Source organism: Hydra vulgaris, chromosome 11 (genome assembly GCF_038396675.1).
Source record: "Hydra vulgaris chromosome 11, alternate assembly HydraT2T_AEP".
Lineage (NCBI taxonomy): Eukaryota > Metazoa > Cnidaria > Hydrozoa > Anthoathecata > Hydridae > Hydra > Hydra vulgaris.
In genome coordinates, this window is record NC_088930.1 from 34,596,683 (window position 1) to 34,617,908 (window position 21,226).

The 21,226-nt window shown below is 29.3% G+C and overlaps 1 protein-coding gene across 6 annotated transcripts in view; it reads right to left on the bottom strand.

Moving 5' to 3' along the window:
- Positions 1–1,363: 1,363 nt before the first annotated feature.
- LOC105845600 (uncharacterized) overlaps positions 1,364–21,226 on the bottom strand; it is a 36,254-nt gene continuing 16,391 nt past the window's right edge. For 3 of the 6 annotated variants that reach the window (XM_065810871.1, XM_065810872.1, XM_065810870.1), the window contains exons 5-11: positions 12,603–12,629; positions 8,022–8,072; positions 7,797–7,884; positions 5,344–6,108; positions 5,021–5,215; positions 4,661–4,942; positions 1,785–3,766 (exon numbers count right to left, since the gene is read on the bottom strand). In XM_065810871.1, coding sequence (XP_065666943.1) covers positions 1,911–3,766; positions 4,661–4,942; positions 5,021–5,215; positions 5,344–6,108; positions 7,797–7,884; positions 8,022–8,072; positions 12,603–12,629 — 3,264 coding nt within the window. In that variant the 3' untranslated portion in view covers positions 1,785–1,910. Of the gene's footprint in view, positions 1,448–1,784; positions 3,767–4,660; positions 4,943–5,020; positions 5,216–5,343; positions 6,109–7,796; positions 7,885–8,021; positions 8,073–12,602; positions 12,630–12,781; positions 13,064–21,226 lie in introns of those variants that run through there. The other 3 variants (XM_065810868.1, XM_065810867.1, XM_065810869.1) reach the window with 2 other exon arrangements.

Below are 21,226 nucleotides of genomic sequence, written 5' to 3' on the forward strand. Positions count from 1 at the left end.
CTTGAGAAAAGGAAATATTTACTTTTAAATATTCTTGTAATGAAGTGCATTAATGATTTAGAAAGCAAACAACTTATTGTAAAACACGACATCAGAAATCTAATGACCAAAAAATTTGGAAATGAACAAATATTGAAAATAATAATGGTTTAAATATTTTGTAATTTTTTATATACAAGATTAAAAAATATGTAAATATTTTTTTATTATTAGTATAATATACATAGAATTCCTTTACAATAAATTAATGATCTAGCCTAGACAATGATAGTTCTTTCAAATTCTAAAATCCATATTGTCGAATGGATTAATTCACATGGACGCGTGATCAAGCAAATTTTTTTGATGATGGGGCTTTAACTCGTGTAAAATCAAAAGCAAATCTTGTATGTTGTTAGTCAAGGTTTTAGGAGTTCATTATGATCATGAGTACTACGTATTCATGATCATAATGAATATCCTTAGGCTGAGTATATTTGAATATACTCATAATGAATATCTTCATTTTGATCATGATTATCATGAGGATCAGCACTTTATTTTCAGAGTGATTTTTTTAATGGATATTCTAGTTTTATTTTCGATCAAAGAGATCTTTTTAATGGAGATTCGTTTGATAATATAGGAAAGTATATGGTGATGATAGCACTCAATTTCTATAAAGTAACGCAGTAAAGCATCTTATTTTAACTCCTCATCGTAAACTTAAATATTCAGCGAATTAGAGATAAATAGCGGTGATAGTATCAGCGATAAATGGATGGTTAAGCGCCAAACCAGCCTATACAGCAAAGTTGAAAAAAATTAGTTTATATTAAAAAATGATTTATATAGTGCTTCTTTGCAAACACCAAAATACTATAATTTAAATTTTTAAGTGCACTGAACTGCAATTACTTTTAATTTTTTCGGTTTAGTGGCTTTTGTTAAAGACTTTTAAATTCTGCGTCAAATTATCTCATTTCAACATATTCGTTGTTTAGGCTGGTTTGGCGCTAAGTCTTCCAAATATCAGTGGTAACATCAAAGATAAATAGCGGTAGGTCGTCCTAATTTAAAAAGATTTGAACAGAAAATCGACTAAAAACAAATTTATAAATGACTTTAAATATTCAGTTTTCAAAATTGTTAATATGATCTTTGATAATGTATTTATCTAGATATCGTCTACCATTGCTGCAATTTAAACGACGCAATGATCACCGCTACTCATGCGTAACTGATTCAAGACATGTTTTTATTTACTTGGATAAATTTTTTTGTGCCTCAATTATTCCATTATGCTTTACGCGTGAAATTCAAAAATTAATATCGAAATGGCGAATTGAATATATATCCCGCGTACATAAATTTAAAATACCAATCAAATAAAAACCATAAATATATTATTTGGTAAAAATAAACTGCTTTAATAATTGATACAAAGAATATATTACGCTTCTGACACCTAAAAATAACGTAGAAAAGGAAAATAGCTTAATATTATATATATATACATATATATATATATATATTATATATATATATATATATATATATATATATATATATATATATATATATATATATATATGCGTGTTAAAAGTTTTCTAAAACTATATATCAATAATATACAATAAATTATTATATAATTTATAATAATATATGATATATTACATTGTATTACGAATTTTTACAAATTTATACATTAAATTACGAGGTAAGAATTTTTTACATTTTATTATAAAACCTATATCACAACAGACTGTATATTGTATTCTAATATATTATATATTATACTTTTTCAGGTTTTTAACAAATTATAATATTTCAGTTATTTCAATATTTAATTTAATTAATGTATAGATAATAATATAATAAATAATTTACATTATAAAACAATAAATACAGGCACTCCAAAAATAAACAGCTCAGTTTTTTGACGACAGTAACTGCGAAATTCTTGCTAATTCTGAAGGTTTTACATTACTTTCATTTGATATGTGAACAATTTCTGAAGGTCTAACATTATTATCATTCGACGTTTGCCGTAATTCTAAAGATTTATCGTTCGATATTTTTCGTTTCGGAAGGGTTTTAGGTGGCACGTTTTTTTGAACCACTTCTTGATCTTTCGATCTTAAATCAAATGTCTGATTTTTTATTGATAGCTTATAATCTTTTGTTAATGATATTTGATTTTTTAAAGGCTCTGTTTGACGTTTTTTTGAAGGAAAGTCATTTAACAGTTGTAGATTATTTGTATAAGATGGAAAACTCGAGGTATTTTCTTCAAACTTAGGCAACGCACTTAGCAAAGAGCAAGAGTCTCCATCTTGAGAAAGACTTTTATTATAAAAAAAACTACTTTTTTGATTATTTAAGAAATTGTCAGTAGATTTTGACTTTGTTTCAGAGGTTAATTCTTTTTCAAAGTGTATACTCTTTTTTAAGTCATTACCTTTATCCTTACTTTCTCCTTCATCAAGAGCCATGACATCTGCGCCTACTAGTCTCAAGGCATCTGTGTTAATAACCTCACTATTTTTACTGATAGAACTATCTCTAGATAAAGGTGATATTTTCGAGAATCCACTTTTATGTGACAATGCATGAATACGCCAAGGATTAGCACCATTTGGAGGTTCGGAACCCTTTGAGATTTCTGAATCCTTTGGGATTTGGTCTGGAAAAATGACAACTTTATCTGGGTCAAAATAATATTTTTCAGTATTTAAGTTAATTTTTTTTTCATTTTGTTCATCAGGAAAAATTACTAAACTGTCAGGATTGTAAAAACTATTAACTTTGCTTTTCTGCTCTTTATGCATTTCTTGCAATGGTTGAACATGTTTGTTATGCTGTAACTTGTTACATATTTTAGATTGAATTACATTATCGATTATTAAGTTTTCTGACTTATTGCAAGACTCTAAATTATTATAGTTTTGAGTTGAGGACGATGCATCAATCTCCGAATACAAATCTGGATTTAAAAAGTGAATCTTATTTTCCAGATGATTTATTGCTTTACTTGATTCCATATTATTATGGTTACTATGGTTATATACTAAAGATTCTAACTTTTCACTTATTCCAGATTCAATTTGAAATCCACTACCAGGTGCTAAATCAGACATTTTATCATCTGCATTTAGTAAATTCACAGGTGTCTGATTTGTAGTCTCCAAAAAAACAGTGCTTTTGACGAGATCAGGAGTTAAAGGATTGTGTGACATAATATTAGAGGATTGTGAAAAATTTTTGTGCAGATTTTTCTCACAATCAATTGTACAATTAATAGAATCATGATGGCTGGAATCATGATGATTTGTGTATTGTGGTAATATTTTACTTTCGTCTTCCCAATCATGTTTTTCAATATTATTACTTTTTTTAAGCTCCAATATCTCTGTTGGTTTGATGAATTCTTCATTAAATTCAACATTATTTATATCAATTGGTTTTACATGATCATCAATTCGACTTACTTGATTTTTAATATGACTCGCTTGTTTATCATTTAATCTAACAGAATCTAAAAAATTCAATCTTTCTAAATCACATTCAGAAGACAAATCGGTTTTACCATTTAAAGTAGACAATTTGTCAATATCATCATCAACATTGTCTAAAGATGTACTTTGGTTTACATCAGAAATCCCAACTGATTTTCTTTTCAACATGGAATACAAACCACTGGGTGGTATTTTTGCGGAACTATTTTTAATTTTTTCAATGTTTTTCGGAAACTCTATGGCGCACATAACATTTTCTGAGTTTTTACCTGAATTGTTAAAAAAAAAAAAATTATATAAAATAAAATTAACAAAAATGTTTTATGCATAACGAGTATGCCATATACTTCTAAAGCAAAACCAATTGATTGACAAAAATGTTTGATTTTACTGTAAAAATTTTAATTGTTAATTGTTAAATAACACTTAAACACATAAAATGGTTAAATAACACTTTTGCTTTAAAAGTTTATGACACTCTACATGCCATACGCACACTACAAGTTCTACAGATAATAACACCCAACATTTACCCTACAATTTACCCTAACCTAATTTACCCTAGTAAATTAAGGTTAGAGTAAAAAGTATTTTACAGAGTTAAAGTGTGATTATTACAGAGAGTAAGAAAAATCAACTTTTAATCTGAAATTGATAGCAACTGTGTTAAAATAATACTACAGTGTTAAAATGTTACTACCGTGACAACTACCTTGTTAAAATATTACTACTATGTTAACTACTGTGCTTGAACTTTGCCTGTGTGATTTTTTAATTCCATAGAGTTTTTTAATTTTAATTTCATTATTAAAAAAGTTTAAGTATTATTATAATATTTAATTTAATTAAAACACGAATATATATATATATATATATATATATATGTATATATATATATATATATATATATATATATATATATATATTAAAACTTAATATAATTAAAACAATCAGTGTTCTTCTAAGTAGTTTTAGTCAAAAATTCTAGCTAGCTGGGTTACTTACTGCCAGTATGAAAATAAGCCATTTACTGCCAGTAATATTATAAATAACAAAATAAACAAAATAACAAAACAAAAATAATAATAACAAAACAAAATAAAAATTCAAGCAAAATAAATTTAAAATCAAGTTTAAAATAATAATAAATTGCAGTTTGAAACCTGGATTTTCTAATACACTTTCAGAAGAATCTTCCTTTCTGTTGAAACCAGAATTTTCCAATACACTTCCAGAAGAATCATCCTTTCTGCATTCTTCTTCTTTTTTTGAAATAACAAATAAATCTTTGCTCTCAACATTTTGTTGATGTGTATTAGAAAAAGAGGAAACTAATTTGAAATCAAATTTAGATTCACAACAAATATGGTCAACAGTTCTATCACATGTAATGTCATCATCACCATCACTTTGTTCAGAGACTTCAACAATTTCAGAAAGAATTTCTAAAATTATTTTAAAAATAATATAAATATTAAAGCAAGCTAAAAAATTGCCTAAAATAAAAATAGTTTTTTAAAAACCTGATTCAAAACTGATATCTGGGTTATTTTGTGTGTTACTTTGTGTTGGAATCAAGTCATATATTTCGTCTGAAATCGCTGAAACATCTTTTTCAGTATCATTTGCATCAGAATTTAAAATACATTCAACATTATGATCATCATTAGAACCAATACAAGCATTACATGTTTCTACTTGATTCAAGGTGCTGCTGTCTATTAAACAGAAATGGGGGTTTGTAAACTAGAAATTTTAAAAACTGAAATTTTAATAAACTATTTTATTTTGATATAATTATTCAAAATCAAAATTATATCTATAAGCTATTTTTGAAAAAACTTACTCAATAGAGGAGTTTCATCTTCTGGAGAAGAATAATCATCTGGTGGTGGCTCTTGCGGTGGTGGTGGAGGAACAAATAAAGGAGGAGGTTTATCTCCTTCTGATGATTTTTTAACTAACCTTTGGGATTGAGTGGTTATAGGAGATTTTACAAGAGTTTCTGGTGTTTTTCGAATAGGTACAACGGGGCTTAATGAAACAAACTTCACAACAGCTTCAGTCTCTTTTGTTGATTCTAAGTTTTTTTTAGAGTTGATAAACCGAGTTGCAGGAACAGGGTTTGGCGAAATGGATTTAACAACTGCTTCATTATTTTTTGCAGATTCCATGTTTTTATTTAAATTCATTATACGAATTGGTGGAACCGGGCTTGATGGAATAGACTTTACAAAAGTTTCACTACTTTTTGCAGATTCTACATTTTTATTTGAGCTTATAGACTGAACAGATACAACAGGGCTAGATGGAACAGACGGTGCATGACGTTTAGATTTATTAAGCAACTTTGGACTTGAACTATTTTGAGAAGTTGTGTCTATTGTCTTATTAGAAAAATTGGATTCAGAAATCTTTTCAGATTTTACTAGATCTTTTAACTCCGGTGGTGGAGGTGCTGGTCTTTTACTAGGCTTCTTTCCATCTTCTATAGATGCAGAACCTACAGTGTTTGGGACAAAGCGGTATAATTCCGATCTGTCATTGATTGCATGCACTTGTCCAGCAAGATCATTTAGATCATCTAGGATGTCATGAGACATTTTGTGATCTATAAAAAATATTTAAAAAAATAAAATTTTTTTGAACTTTTGTTTCGATTTTAAAAAAACAAAAATTTTTTTAGATCCAATATTAGTGAAATGAAGAAAATGATTGGCAGCCAATTTCTTTAAAAAAAAGTTATCAGAGTTTTATAACATTTACAAGAAGTTTATACACCAATAGTTTGTGTGTGTATATATATATATATATATATATATATATATATATATATATATATATATATATATATATACACACACACAGACAAATGTTATCATTTTTTATACCGAGGCTTGTTGCTCTCTGATCTTATATATATAAAAACTCAGTGGTGTATAACTAGTACTTAAACTGTGTGTGTGTATATATAAATATATATATATATATATATATATATATATATATATATATATATATATATATATATATATATATATATATATATATATACACATATATATATATAAATATAATGACATTTAGATTTAGAAGAGAGAGATTTTAAAATAATTTATTATAAGAAATTAAACTTTATACTAATAATTTGTATAAAGTTTAATTTCTAAAACCCTTTTATTATACAGTCAGTGATGTTTTTAAGACCACATTGTAATTAAGTTAGTGTTCCAGTTACAGCCAAACTGCATATATAACTAAGCGCATAGACAATCTGTAAAAAACACTGAAATCATATGAGAATATGAAACTTGTGCGGCAGAAGATAGAAGTCGGGTGTCAATAGAAAACAAAGAAAAGTGTTAAAGAGCAAGTAAACAGTTGACAGAAGACTTGAAAAATTGTAGATTGTATGGTTCATGAAAGTATTAAGGTGAGAGAAAATTCCAAATCATTATGATTTGGAATTTTCTCTCACCTTAATACTTAAGAGCTAGATCAATAAAATTTAGACCATGAAGGAACAGATATAGTAAAAGAGCGGTGTCTAGATCATATTCCACTCGCAACAACTTTATGATTATAATACTTTGCCGAACATTATGTTACAATGCAAGAACAGCATTATTATCAAGAAGTTTTTAGATTATTATTACTCATTTATTGAATGCAAAAACATTTCACTGATACTGTATAAAACCTGTGACAATATTTTACAGACATTATGCAGATCTCAAAATAAAGCCAAAAAAAAGACAGTATCATGTACTCTACAAGGTTACCAGAACAAACTGTCATTTATTGATGTAATGAGGACGCAACAATGATGTAAACAGACAAAAAATTTAATCTTATACTTAAATTTAAATAAATTTGCTGATAAATGTTAAAATTATGTAAATATTATTATTTCATAAAATTTAGGTTTTTTTCTTTAACAAGATAATAATAATAAGACAAAAATAAGTGCAGCGTGTACTACAAACTAAAAGAACGAAGCTTCATTATATCTTTTTTTGATAAAAAATTTAATGCTTTTTTAAAAAAAAAAAAATATATTTAACTCCAGTTTTAAAACTTAATAAATAAACTTAATAATAATAAAAAAAAAAACATTTTTATTATCATTTTATTAAATTTAACTTGGTATTTAAAACAAATCTTTTTTTCTTCTTAATTATGTCTAATCAAACTTGATATTAATGAATTAATACTTATTAAAATTTAAAGTGTATTTTACATGCAATGCTAAAAGGGTTAACAGTTTAAACATATTTAGACTAAAAAAATAGTACTTACCATTCACCTTTCTTAAGTAAGAATACCCTCCTCTTTCTTTCACAAATGATAAAATAAGGTTTTGAATTGAAGAGTTTTGTAACTCACTCTAAAAAATTTTTGGCAAACTTTTTATTTTGTTGTAAAAAAAAGTGATGATCAAAAAAGTAATCAAAGATAGGAAAAAAAAAAAGATAAAAAATAAATAACAAAAAAAAGACAATTAATCAACTGAAAGGAACATACTTTTAGAATATTAGTGATGTTTAAAAAACCAATCCAATTAGAATCTTCCAACTAAAATATCAAATAAGAATATCAAAATAAAGTATTAAATAAGAAATGGTAGATAACATTATATGACTGCAATCACTATTATAATTCATATTAGCAATTGCAGTCATACTGGAAGAGAAAAGATGAAGATTGTAGAGCAAGATAGCGATTGACAGATGACTTAAAGGATTGCAATCTATATAAATCAGGAAAGCAAGAGGAAGAAAGCGAATTCCAAAGAACTGATATTCGAGGAAAAAAACTAGACAAATAAGAGTTCTTGGAGCACTTACAAACAGTCACAGAAAAAGGATGAGACTTAAATGACAAGTAACACAAGAAAGAAATATAGGAGATGGCACAAAAGACGCTAGCTCTTTAGAGCAGTGCCCATTATAGTATCTATAGAAAAGAGGAGCAACATTACGACGATGTGATAATGGTTGGAGGTTGGCTGCAAGAGCAGGTCCAACTATGTTTACAATGTGTTTTTACACTTTGTCTAAAAGAGAAAGGGCATCATTAGAAGATCTGCCCCAGATATGGTAACAGTATTCCATACAAGGCCGGATTTGAGATTTATAGAGATAGAGAATAAAATCCGAAGTAAAAAAGTGTTGAGCTCGACAAAGAGATGCAACCTTAGCAGATGCTAATGGTTTTCAAGAAAGATCGGAAGTAAGAGTTAAGCCTAGAAGATGAAGGGTAGATGACTCATCAAGTACATTACCGTTCATATATCTAAATTATTGCAATAATGATTGGCTGAAAAAAGTTGAGTTTTATCTGAATTAAAGTTCACCAACCACTGTGAGCCCATTGCTGTAGCAGAAGTGAGATCCTTTTCAAGCTCAAATGCCACCACCAAGCATTCAGAGAGTGTTTGCTTCTTATCACAACAAAAATAAATGGTAGTATCATCAGCAAACAATGCCACCTTAGATGTAAGAATATCTGGAAGATTGTTAATGTAAATTAAAAAGAGTATAGGGCCAAGGATAGAACCTTGAGGAACCCTTGAAATTACAGAATAAGAAGAAGAGTGCTGTGCGTGGAGGACAACTTTTATACTATAATTAGAAAGGAAGGATTCAATAACCTTTAAGATGTTACCTGATACACCGTAAGAAGAAAGCTTATGGAAAAGACCAGCATGCCAAATGTTATCAAAAGCTTTAGAAATGTCAAGAGCGATGGCCTTAACCTCCCTACCTCTAATGCACAATAAAACCTATCAGTTAATACTGTTAGCAAATCAGCTGTAGAACGAGAAGATTGAAATATATATATTGATGATCAGAAAGTAAGTTATTAGATTCAAGATGAGAGATTAAGTGTTTGTTAATTAAAGATTCAAAAACCTTGCTTATGATAGGAAGAAGACTAATGGGACGGTAGTTAGATGAATCAGATCGCTCTCCAGAATTTTTGAAAATAGGGATAACAGATGCCACTTTCCAGCATACCAGAAAACAAGACTAGGATAAGCACTTGTTAAGTAGCTTTAAAAGTATAGACAACAGCTCCAGAGAACACTTCTGCAAGACTATAACAGGTATGTTGTCTGGGCCACAAGCTGTAGAAGAGTCTAAGCAGAAAATCACTTTAGATACAAAAGCTGCCGTGATAAGAATGTCAAGCAATGGGTCGACTTATTTGACAGCTACATCAAGTAGAACGCAACTAGCGGAATCAAGAGATGATACTGATGAAAAATTCTTAGCAAACAATTCAGCTTTTTTTTATGTGAGGTGACAAAGTCTGAACCATACAAGAGAGGTGGAATTACAGATTCGCCCTTATTATTGATACTATTAAAGATTCTCCAGAAGTCACAAAAGCCTAATTTTTGTAGTGAAATACGAGATTTCATGACCTGAGAATAGCGGGCTTTGGCGTGAGACAAAACCTTTTTACAATGGTTTCTTGCAGTAATAAACAGACGTCTGTTTTCTGGAGTATTGTTTTGATGATAGATATGAAAATAACGGTTTCGATTGGAAATTGCATCAGCACAATGTGAGAAAAACCATGGAGAAGAGTGAGGCTTGATCTGAAATTGTTGAGAGAGAATAAGAGATTCCATGCCTGCATGGAATCTTTTATTCTCTCATTCCTATGTAAGAAGCACATTTGTCGACAGGAAGAAAAAAGATTTCGGGCGAGTCGGAAAGTTGACTATTTGAGTTAGGGATTGAGAAAGGCAAAAGTTGTGGGCTTTAGCGCCTGCAGAGTCACTGACACTAGAGCCAAGCCATTCAGTGTGATAAGCATTAAAGTCACCGACAACAACGATATTGGCTGATGGATAAAGAGAGAGGGCTTGGTCAATATGAACAGAAATAACATCGAAAAGAGTGCAGTTTTGAAATGAAGAAGAGCGATATAGAACAAAGAGAAAGGTGATAGAGTGAAGTGGTGCTAAACGAAAGCACATAAAAGAATAGTCTGTGGATTCAAAACTAGTTTCTTGACAAATGGGTGAATTCTTACGAATGTAAATGCCCAGGCCAAACATGTGACTATTGGAGTCTTTACGAATTAAAGGAATAAAGTCGAGAAGATCCAGCATTCAACATCCTAAACTGGAAACAATGTATTAAAAATACATCTGCGCCAGCCTAATAGATGAAGAAGGGGTGCAAGGCTGGTCAATAGATAGAATCTGTTTACCCCTTAAACATTATTTTTATTATTATTACCATTACTATTTTAATCGTTGTCATTAGGTGTTTACTTAATGTTAGTAGTTTATACTACTTGTAAACAACCTTAAAATGTAATACCAAATATTTCAGAAATATCTTGATTGATTGATATAAAGAATATAAAAGTACTAAAGCACACTGTCCTTGATGTAGAACACTCTTTTTCATTTCTAGTAATTTCAGGAGTACTACAAGATTCCATCCTTGTTGCTGTGTTATTTCTCATCAAAACTAATGATCTTTCTAATGACTATACCTCTACAGTGTTTCTATTTGCTGATAACACAACTATATAATTTAGTCCTAGTCATTTTGAAGTCCCAGATAAAAATTTAACCTGTTTTAATTGCTTAGAAAAAACAGTTGTTCTTAAATGTGATTTTTTGTCTGACAGCTTTGGGCTTGAAGTGGCCGACGAATTTTACCCGAACAAAACTCATTTATTTACTATTATCAAAATAATATTGTTAACATATATTATTCCTATATTGATGAACAGCAAGCTATGATACATACTTTTAGGAGCTTTCTACATTATGTCTTCTCAAACTATCCCTCATTACTGACTATTCATAGAAAATTGTGAATACACTCTTATGGAGTTCTAACTTGTTAAATATTATTTTTAGATAAAAAGTTTTCTTTCATGTTTATCATACTTTTTTAATTTTATTTCATATTTTTATTTTATGACTTTTTATAATCCATTTTTAATTTAGATGATTTTCAGGTTTCTTGATTTTTTTTTTTTTGTGAGAGTACAAAACACTAGTTATTTTAGTATGATGTATTTAAAAATCAAAATGCTGCTCTCATTGACATAAGGTTGATAAAAGTAGCATTTTAATTCCACAAACCCAGATCATTATAAGAAGAAAGTTGATTGCTAACAATAAATTTTTATTTCCCATTTTAATCTAAATGCGAAATATGTGTATATACATACAGATATATAAATGCAGCATTAGACGTACGCGGATGACAGCATAAAAAAAACAAGAAGTTGTGGTGGTTTCAGTACATACATCAACTATCAAATAGCCTGACCAGCAACGGAGTGCTACTACATCGACTAAGGCTTTGGCATAGGGCAGCAATCAAGAGCGCAAAAATGGTATTAGGAAATTGCAACCTTACATATGGATTGAGTATAGTATAGTATATATATGTATGTGTGTGTGTATATATATATATATATATGTGTGTATACATATATATATATATATATATATATATATATATATATATATATATATATATATATATATATATATATATATATATATATATGTATATATATATATTAGGGTGGTGCTAAAAACTAGGGTTGTACCGATGCATCGGCCTCTGCATTATTCTTGGTAACCATCAGCCGATGCCGATTGTTTAAAAAAAATCAGTTTTTTTAGTTTTGTGTTTCTATATTGTAAAAAAAATTATATTTATTATATTTTTTTATACAGTATAGAAACACAAAATTAAAAAACTGATTTTTCTAAACAATCAACCTTGGTAACCATTGGTGAATATTAGGAACCTGTTTGATGTATAAGGGTCTTGTGGCACCCGTAAAAATATTTTTTATTCACAAATTTTTTAAATCCAGTATTATCTTATTATATAAAACACACTTAGGGGGTGTCAGCTGACATTTTCAAAAAAAATTGTTTTTAGCACCATTATATACACACACACACACACGCACACACACACACACACACACACACACACACACACACACACACAAGCACACAAAGTACAACATATAATAGTATAAAGTTAATATATTTAACAAGGAAGAAAAAAAATAAGCTGAAGGGAAAAAAATAAAAATGCAACTTACATTAATATAAAACTCTCCTGGGTAATTCTAAAATTTAAACAACAACAATAATAATAAAAACTATTAACATAAAAAGTAACTATAAAAATAACAATTATAGTATATAGTAATTATTTTAATATTAATAAAGGAAACAATAAAAACAACTTATAGTTTTATTTAATTTATCAAATTCATACATCAGATGCACTACTATTGCTATTTTGTGATCCAATACTGTTTTGCTTTTTTAATGAATCTTTCACATTCACAATTTTAAAACTTTTATTAGAGAACTCTTCAGTTATGCAATTTAACTTTGCAATCATTGTTCCTTTTGAATCAACTAACATATATTTATCAGGATCAAGGTCAGCAGATAAACATATATTTTTGAATATTGAACTGAGTTTTATGCCTAAAAATACTTTGACTCGTTGAACTTCTCCTGATGGTAGTGTTACATTTAAGTAAAAACTTTTCTAAAACAAATTATATATATATATATATATATATATATATATATATATATATATATATATATATATATGTATATAGTCAGTGTAAAATCAAGCATCATTAAACAATTAAAAAACAATGGTGTATTTAAACATAAATGTAAAATTTTATTTTTAAATAAGTTTCATTAATGTGTACCAATTTGAAAATTATTTTTAAAAATTCGGTCAAAATATCTTCCAAAGTGTTTCACTTCCATTGATGGACTTTAATGTCGAAGCTTCATAATTCCTAAAATTAGCATTGCAATGTCCTTTTCCAAACCACTAAATGACATAACCCTTTGGATCAAAATAAATAATTAGTGGACTGCTAAAGAAATTAACATTAAACTTGAAACAGTTTTTATTATTAAAGATTTTTGCCAGGAAGATAAAATTATATTCATAGTGAAAAAAGTAGAATGCTCACATTCAGTTGTAGAAACAATCAAAGTATTTATAGCAAGATTCAAAGGCTGAACATTATTGGACTGCTGTATTTTCACAAATATTTAAAGTTTTAGCTAATTGTGTGATGTCTTTATCTCTTAAGCATGGATCTTGGTGTGCAAACCATTATGGCTTATTAAAAAATTTTTAATAAATTATCGTATTTTTCTTTGTTGGATTCATTTATTTTGTCTTCTAATGATTTATGCGCAGCTCTAGTTTAAACATTCTAGAATCAAGATTTTTACTTAGTTTACTAAAAAATTATTTTTGATTAATTTTAGAAACTTTTCTGATCTGGCACCTTTATATTCAAATTTTTTTGTTGCAAGCTGCGTTTGCGAATAATATTCACCTGAATTGTTTCTCATTGATTAAAACATATGGTTTTTTAAGGTAATGTGCATCAGGTAAAGGAGTTTGTCTATCTTTTATCTAGGTTATTTCTAAAGCCAAGAATTAGGAATTTGAATATTAAGTATAGAGAGCATCCATTACCAATGAAAGAAAATTATCAGTTTAAATGTTTCAGTGTCGGTTGTAGTAATGTTCCAGAATATTATCTGTATGGATAGTGGCCAGGTATTCATAGGGTGGAAGCATATTCCATTCATTTCTTTATAAACAAAGTATCGTTCTCTATCAAGACTCGCTGAGATATGAATTCGCGTTCTCTGTGGCTTGGCAAAGTAATATCTCTATAGCTTGTTTTTATCCTAAAACAGCAGTTAAGTGTGTAAATCATGTCTAGTATTTTTATGTAATTATGTCTAGGCCTGCTAGTAAAAAATTGTTACTAAAAATATCTAAAGATGTGATAGTGTGGCAGTTAAGTGTGTAAATCATGTCTAGTATTTTTATGTAATTATGTCTAGGCCTGCTAGTTAAAGGCGTATTTGTAAAAGCCTTCTAGTGTATTCTGATGTATCTATCCAGGTCGAACGAGTAATAGAACCAGGAACCGCAGACACCACCAGGAATCGCACTATCCGCTAAGCTACTTACACTGAGGACTGCTTAGCAAAATAAAATATATAAATTAAATAATATAAAACAAAAAAAAAAAAATATTGAAAAATAAAAGATAACTAAATAATAAAACAAAAAATAGAAAAGTATAATAGGTGGTAAGGTGTGCCACAAAAAAATTGTTACTTAAAATATCTAAAGATGTGATAGTGTGGTGCACATGTTAGTAATGACTGATCGTCTGGAAGTTTTGATAGAAATAGAAAGATGTTCTAGTTCTATCAAAACATCTAGCATTAGTCCCATGTTAAGCATGAAATTGATATCACATAACTTCTTTATAAGGCCTGCGTAGTTCCTCCGTTAAGTTTTAAATCCAATAAAGATTCGTGAAAGTATTGATACAATGCTACATAGTTATTTCAAACATTACAGCTCGCACTGGATAACACCCATCTTGTACCTAGAATTTGTCCAATGGAAATTAGTTTTACACTTAAAGCAATGGCAACAGTTTCCAGTTCCTTTTTGTTTTGAGGAGATGCATTGTAAATGGAATATAACTTATCACAAAACTTTTTTATGTGACAAATTGGTAAAATATCGTGCACAACATCATTTTCAGCTAACTCTAAACAGTGGTTGCTACAATGTCACAAAATTAAATTAGGAAACTGATTAAAAAATAACCGCGCCATGCCTGTCTTTTAGCCAAGCATATAAGAAGCACCTTCACAAGCAAAAGACATCCAATTAAGTAATAAAAAATTATTGTCAAAACCAAGATTATGTAAAGCCAAGAATATAAAAGCATTTGCAATAGATGAAGCTTCTGTATTTGTTAACTCAATAAAGGTAAAAAAATGCTATTAAAAGTATTTATTTCTGGTTGTTTACTGTAATATTTACTTGCAAGGAGATGGACAGAGCAGACTTTTTGCTCATCGTGGATGATTCATCTGTCATGAATCCTACTTTACTATTGTTAAGTTGTATATAGTTTACAAGCTTTTGTGCGCATTTCATTTGAAATAAAAAATATCAGCAAATGCATGATCAGATTGTAAAACACAGCCCATGTCTAAACCATGTTCTACCTGTAATAATATTAGTTCTTTCGAATCAGAAAATAGACAACTCATTTTTGCAATGTGATAAACATTGCAAAATATGCAGTAGGTAGTTTTGTGCTGATTGATCTGCATTTTTGAACTAAACATCTCATAAGTGTGTTTTTCAGACTGAGAAATAATTTTACAAGCGCTTTCGTGTGCCACTGATAGCTTATGACTTAAAAACTTTTTCCTCATTAATTGTTTTTTATTTTCTTATGTTTACTCTTTGACATTGCCAAGTGCGCACTTGCTAGCCAATTTTAATCCCTGGGTTTTTTCAGCACCTAAATTATTCACTGACTTATAAACAGAACAACCAAGATCTGTTATTGAAACCATCAACCAGTCAAATGTTTTTAATTTTTTCTTCCACTGTACACTGTACATCAGACCAATCTGGAAAAAATATGACATCACATTGAAGATAGGATTGGTAAGGTTCAATACTCAAAAAACTCAATCATTTCTTTAATTATTTCAGTGTCAATTTCCAAAATGCTTTTAGAACTATCACTGCTAACTTTCGTTTCCTTCTGCTTTCTTCCCGCTTGCTAGCCATTTATCCATATTTACAATAAGTAAATTTTTTAAAATCATAACATTCAATGATGAGTTAAATTTATGTGTAATATATTCCATTTCACAAAATGAAATATATTACACATTAATTTAACATAATTTAACTTTGCATCTTTTCTTTTATATTTTAAAACTTTTGTTTTAAAATATAAAAGAAAAGATGCAAAGTTTTATAATTATGGATTTTGTTTTTGAACCGCAAATTTTTAAATAAGAAGTTAATAAAAGCTGAAACATTAGTTCATTTAAATTGATGTTAATTTAATATTTTTACAAGTTTGTTTATAGGAAAAAAAAGAAATAGGATTTCCTTTAATTTATAATGTACCAGGATGGCATCCAACCCCATAATACGCATTAAAAAAAGTTATGGAATGGTTTTCAAATTTCAAAGTACTGGGATGGCATCCCGCCCCACTTCAAGACTGTAGGGGAGATGGGGGCACTTTGATCTGTGGGGCAACTTGATCTTTTTGCGCTACATCATCTATTTATAATTATATCTGCGTGATGTCATAAGTTGCTATCCGCATAGACTTCCAGCTATTTATTTTCGTTGTTGTTTTGCAAAAAAAATAATTTTACGAATTTTAAGAAATAAAAGTTTGATTTTCGCGATAAAAGGTAAATTTGATGAACATGAGAATTATTTATATATTTTTGTTACTATGTTAAATATTTGTAAAATATCAACTGGAGTCCCTATGTGTTTTATTGACCTATATTTTATGGTATGATTTTGGCGTCGCATGTTATTTATCGGCGAGATACAGCCATTATTACATGATGTATACCTATAGGGGTTCCTTGATCTCTCTAATACGAGGCTGGTTGATCTGAGGATCAAGATGCCCAATACTAAAATTATAATAATACATGTTTAATTTGATCTGGTTTTTGTGTATTTGATTACATTAAAATAACTATTGAAATGCATTTATTGCACAAAGAACTAATATTTTTATTTGCTAGATAAATAAAATTAATAATATTTATAAGGTAAAATTATTCTCTAAAGATATAGTAATAATACTCGATTTATATTTGTTGAACTATAGATAGACATTAATTACTATCATATAGCAACAAATCCTAAAAATGTTTTTGAATTTGTTTTCAATATTTTAGATTTGGTATTGACTGAAAATGGTAAGAAGTAGAATTCGAAAGACAGATAGAGGAATGATACCTCCAGAAACAATGAGAGCCGCTGTAAATGAAGTTTTATTGAAAAACAGGCCTAACAACCAAGTTGCTCGAGAGTTTGGTGTCGATCGTATGACATTGAAAAGATATGTTAAAAAGCAACGGTTTAATCCGGATATTACATTTAAACTGAGATTTAATACACGACAGGTTTTTACAGAAGAAGAGGAAGATTCGTTATCAAATTATTTGCTTCAAGTGTCGAAGATGAACTATGGCCTTTCAACATAAACAACTCGCCAATTAGCATATGAAATGGCTGCTAATAATAAAGTTTGTCCGGATTCATGGATCAAGAACAAAATGGCAGGCATCGATTGGTTACAGAGCTTTATGAAAAGAAAACCAGAATTATCTCTACGAGCACCAGAAGCCACCAGCTTTGCAAGAGCGACAACATCCAACAGATTCACTGTTAGTGAATTTTTTCGGAATCTCCGGGAAGTGCGGGAACGTCATCAGTTTGGTCCAGAAAGCATTTACAATGTAGACGAAACGGGACTAACAACCGTACAAAAACCTGTCAAAGTTATTGCTAGTAAAGGTGTCAAACCAGTAGGTAGTATAACATTGGCAGAAAGAGGAACTCTCGTGACAGCTTGCTGTGCTGTAAATGCGATCGGTAATTCGATACCACCACTGTTCGTTTTTCCGAGGGTGAAGTTTCGGGATTTTATGATCAAAGATGGCCCATCTGGATGCATAGGATTTGCTAATCCATCTGGTTGGATGACATCAGAAATCTTTGTCAAATGGTTAAAACATTTCATCAAACATTCGCACTGTTCGAAAGAGTCCAAAGTTCTTCTTGTGTTAGACAACCACGAGAGTCATATATCTGTGGCAGCCCTCGATTTGGCGAGAGAAAACCGAATAACTATGCTTAGTTTTCCACCACACTGCAGTCACAAGCTGCAACAGATCTGTGTATGGGCCTCTGAAGAGGTATTACAATGCGGCATGTGGCAATTGGCTAGTCAGCAGTCCGAGACCGATGATTACTTATGACATTGTTCCGATTGTGTGTGAAGCATATGGTAAAGCTTTTACAAAATCAAACATTGAGTCAGGATTTAAAGTTGCCGGAATCGAACCATTTAACCCGGACATTTTCACAAATGACAAATTTCTGGCAGCATCAGTGACCGATCGTCCAGAACCTACTCCTCCTATAGTTGAACATCCAGAAATCATTGCAGATATTGCAGAAACTATTGTATCGAACCCCGATGAAAATCAGCAGGAAATGGCTAGCTTGGATGAGCAAGACTCTTTTGAATTAGCAGTACCATCTGTTGCCGAAGCAGGATTATCTGTTGCCATAACAACAATCTGGAATGTCATAACACCTAAAGTTCTGAGACCCTTTCCGAAGGCTCCAGCCAGAAAAAAACAATTTAAAAGTAGGCAATAAAAAACAAGAATTTTGATAGACACTCCTGTTCGAAATGAGATTTGTGCAATTTGAGCAAAAGAAAAAAACAAAACAAAAAAACCGACCAAAAAAAAAGTTTCAACTGTTCAAAAAAATTTAAAAAAGACCACAACAAAACCTAAAACAAAAAGTGCTCCTACAAGACTTCAGTTTGAAGAATCCGATGATGAGTTTGAAGAAGAGTTGAGACTTGGAAAGATAAAACGTATCACGAAAAAAAATGCTACAAGTGCAGCCATTGAAGACGATGAGCCAATGGAACTTTCCGATGATTCTGATAATATTGATGGCCTACCACCGCTTGAAAGTGATGACAGTGAAAATGATCTTGACGTGATATCTTCTCAACAGATAGTTGAATCATCAGACCTGAACTTTGACTTTGATGCACTGAATGTGGAGGATTTTGTTCTCGTTAAATTTGATACGAAAAAGAAAACGATTCATTATGTTGGACAAATCTGTGAAGAAGAAAATGTGCGAATGCACAAATATTTGAAAAGACAAAAATTTCATATAAATTCATCTCTGTCAGTGAGCAATTATACGAGTTTATCAGAGATGATATCATCTGCAAGCTTCCCGATCCAATGCAGCATGGTGGCACGGCTTATGTCGGTCGACATTTGATTTTTGACTTTGATTTTTCAGTTTTTGCAAACATTTCATAAGATTTCTGATGAAAAAACTGTTGCACTAAACTTTAAATGTGAACCTCTCAGCAGAAATGTGCAGAACTATGTTTTTAATTATGCTTTTTTTTTTAATTATTGCCAACATTTTATTGATTTTGTAAAAAACTGTTTACAGGATCAAAGTGCCCCCTAGTGCAGATCAACTTTATAACATCACCTACAAAGGATCAAGGTGCCCCGTATATGGGGCACCTTTGTAGGTGATGTTATAAAGTTGAGTTTTAGCTTACTAAATATTATTTGTTAGCTTGAAGATTGGGTTGTTCTTGTAAAAAAATTATCAATGCTAATAATTTAGAGAACAGAAAACACAATTCTTGCGAACCAAAGACAACCCCCATAAAAGATGTAGCCATTTTCCATATGACCAAAAACTAAAAAACAAATCAGTCAAAATTTGTAAGTAAGTCCATCTGCCTGTCAGCACTGCCAAAAGTTGCTTACCCGATAATGATCTACTTGAAAGATTTGCCCAAAAAATCTCAAAATGTAATCTTGTCAGTGTTTGAAGTTTCCGAAACAGTATGTACACAAGATGCTTTGGACTGACAGGTCTAAGTTTATTCCCTTTGGATTTGGTAGAAAACAATATCTTCGTCAAGATTGATGTTTTGGAGTTGCCCAAACAGTCACCAAACCTGAATCCGTTAACAGAAGTTAACGGATTCAGGTTTAACAGAAACATAAATTGGTCAACTGCAATAAATTTAGACTGATTTTGGATCGAAATAAAAGCTGATTGGGACTCCATTAGGCCTGAACGATGCGAAAAATTGATATCAACAATAGGCCACCATTGTCAACTTGTAAAAAATATATCATTACATATTGAACATCAATCTGTGCTATTTTGTACAATTTGTATAATTAATTTTAAAAACAACGTTTTTAAAATTAATTATACAAAGTTTAATTAATTTAAAGTTTATTAAAACGATTGTTTTAATAAACTTTTTGATGAATCCATAAATTGTCGAAAACATAATAAATTTATTTTTTTGTTATGCAAACTTTCTAATAAAATTTGTTTACATTAAGCTAAATACTTTTAAATAAAGTTTTAAAACGCTATTAAATAAATCAGCATATAATATTAAATTAAACTTTTATTTATTTCAAAAGTACTTTTTTTTATGAAACTTTTTTTTAAACAATTTGTATTCCTAATTTTATAAACAACAATGACAACAAATGTGTTTCAATAAACTTTTTTAAAAAATACTTTTTGATAATTTAAATAAAATTAGTTTTATATTAAATGATAATTAGAGTTTTGTTTCATCTAAATGAGTTTGCCTAATATTATAAAAACAAAAAAAATAGATTAAAGTTTTATAGTTTATAGCGTTGGTTTAAAAAGGTTACAACTGAAATTTTTTGTATTAGGAGAATTTTAAAATAATCTTTTAATTATTTTTTAACTTTCTTATTTATTCTTTTCTTTTTATTTGTTTATCTATTCTTTATTTGATATAAAAAAATACATAAATAAATAAAAAATAATCATATAAATATTTTTATTTAGACATTACAAAAAAAAAAGGATTTATTTGCTATTCTCTTAATATAAAAAAGAATGAGTTAAAACCTCATCAAACAATGTGACAAGTTATTCAACCTTAACGTAATTACAAAACATAATTAAAAATAATTTTCTATTAGAGTTTTTTTTTTTAAGTTTTTTTTACAATTTCTC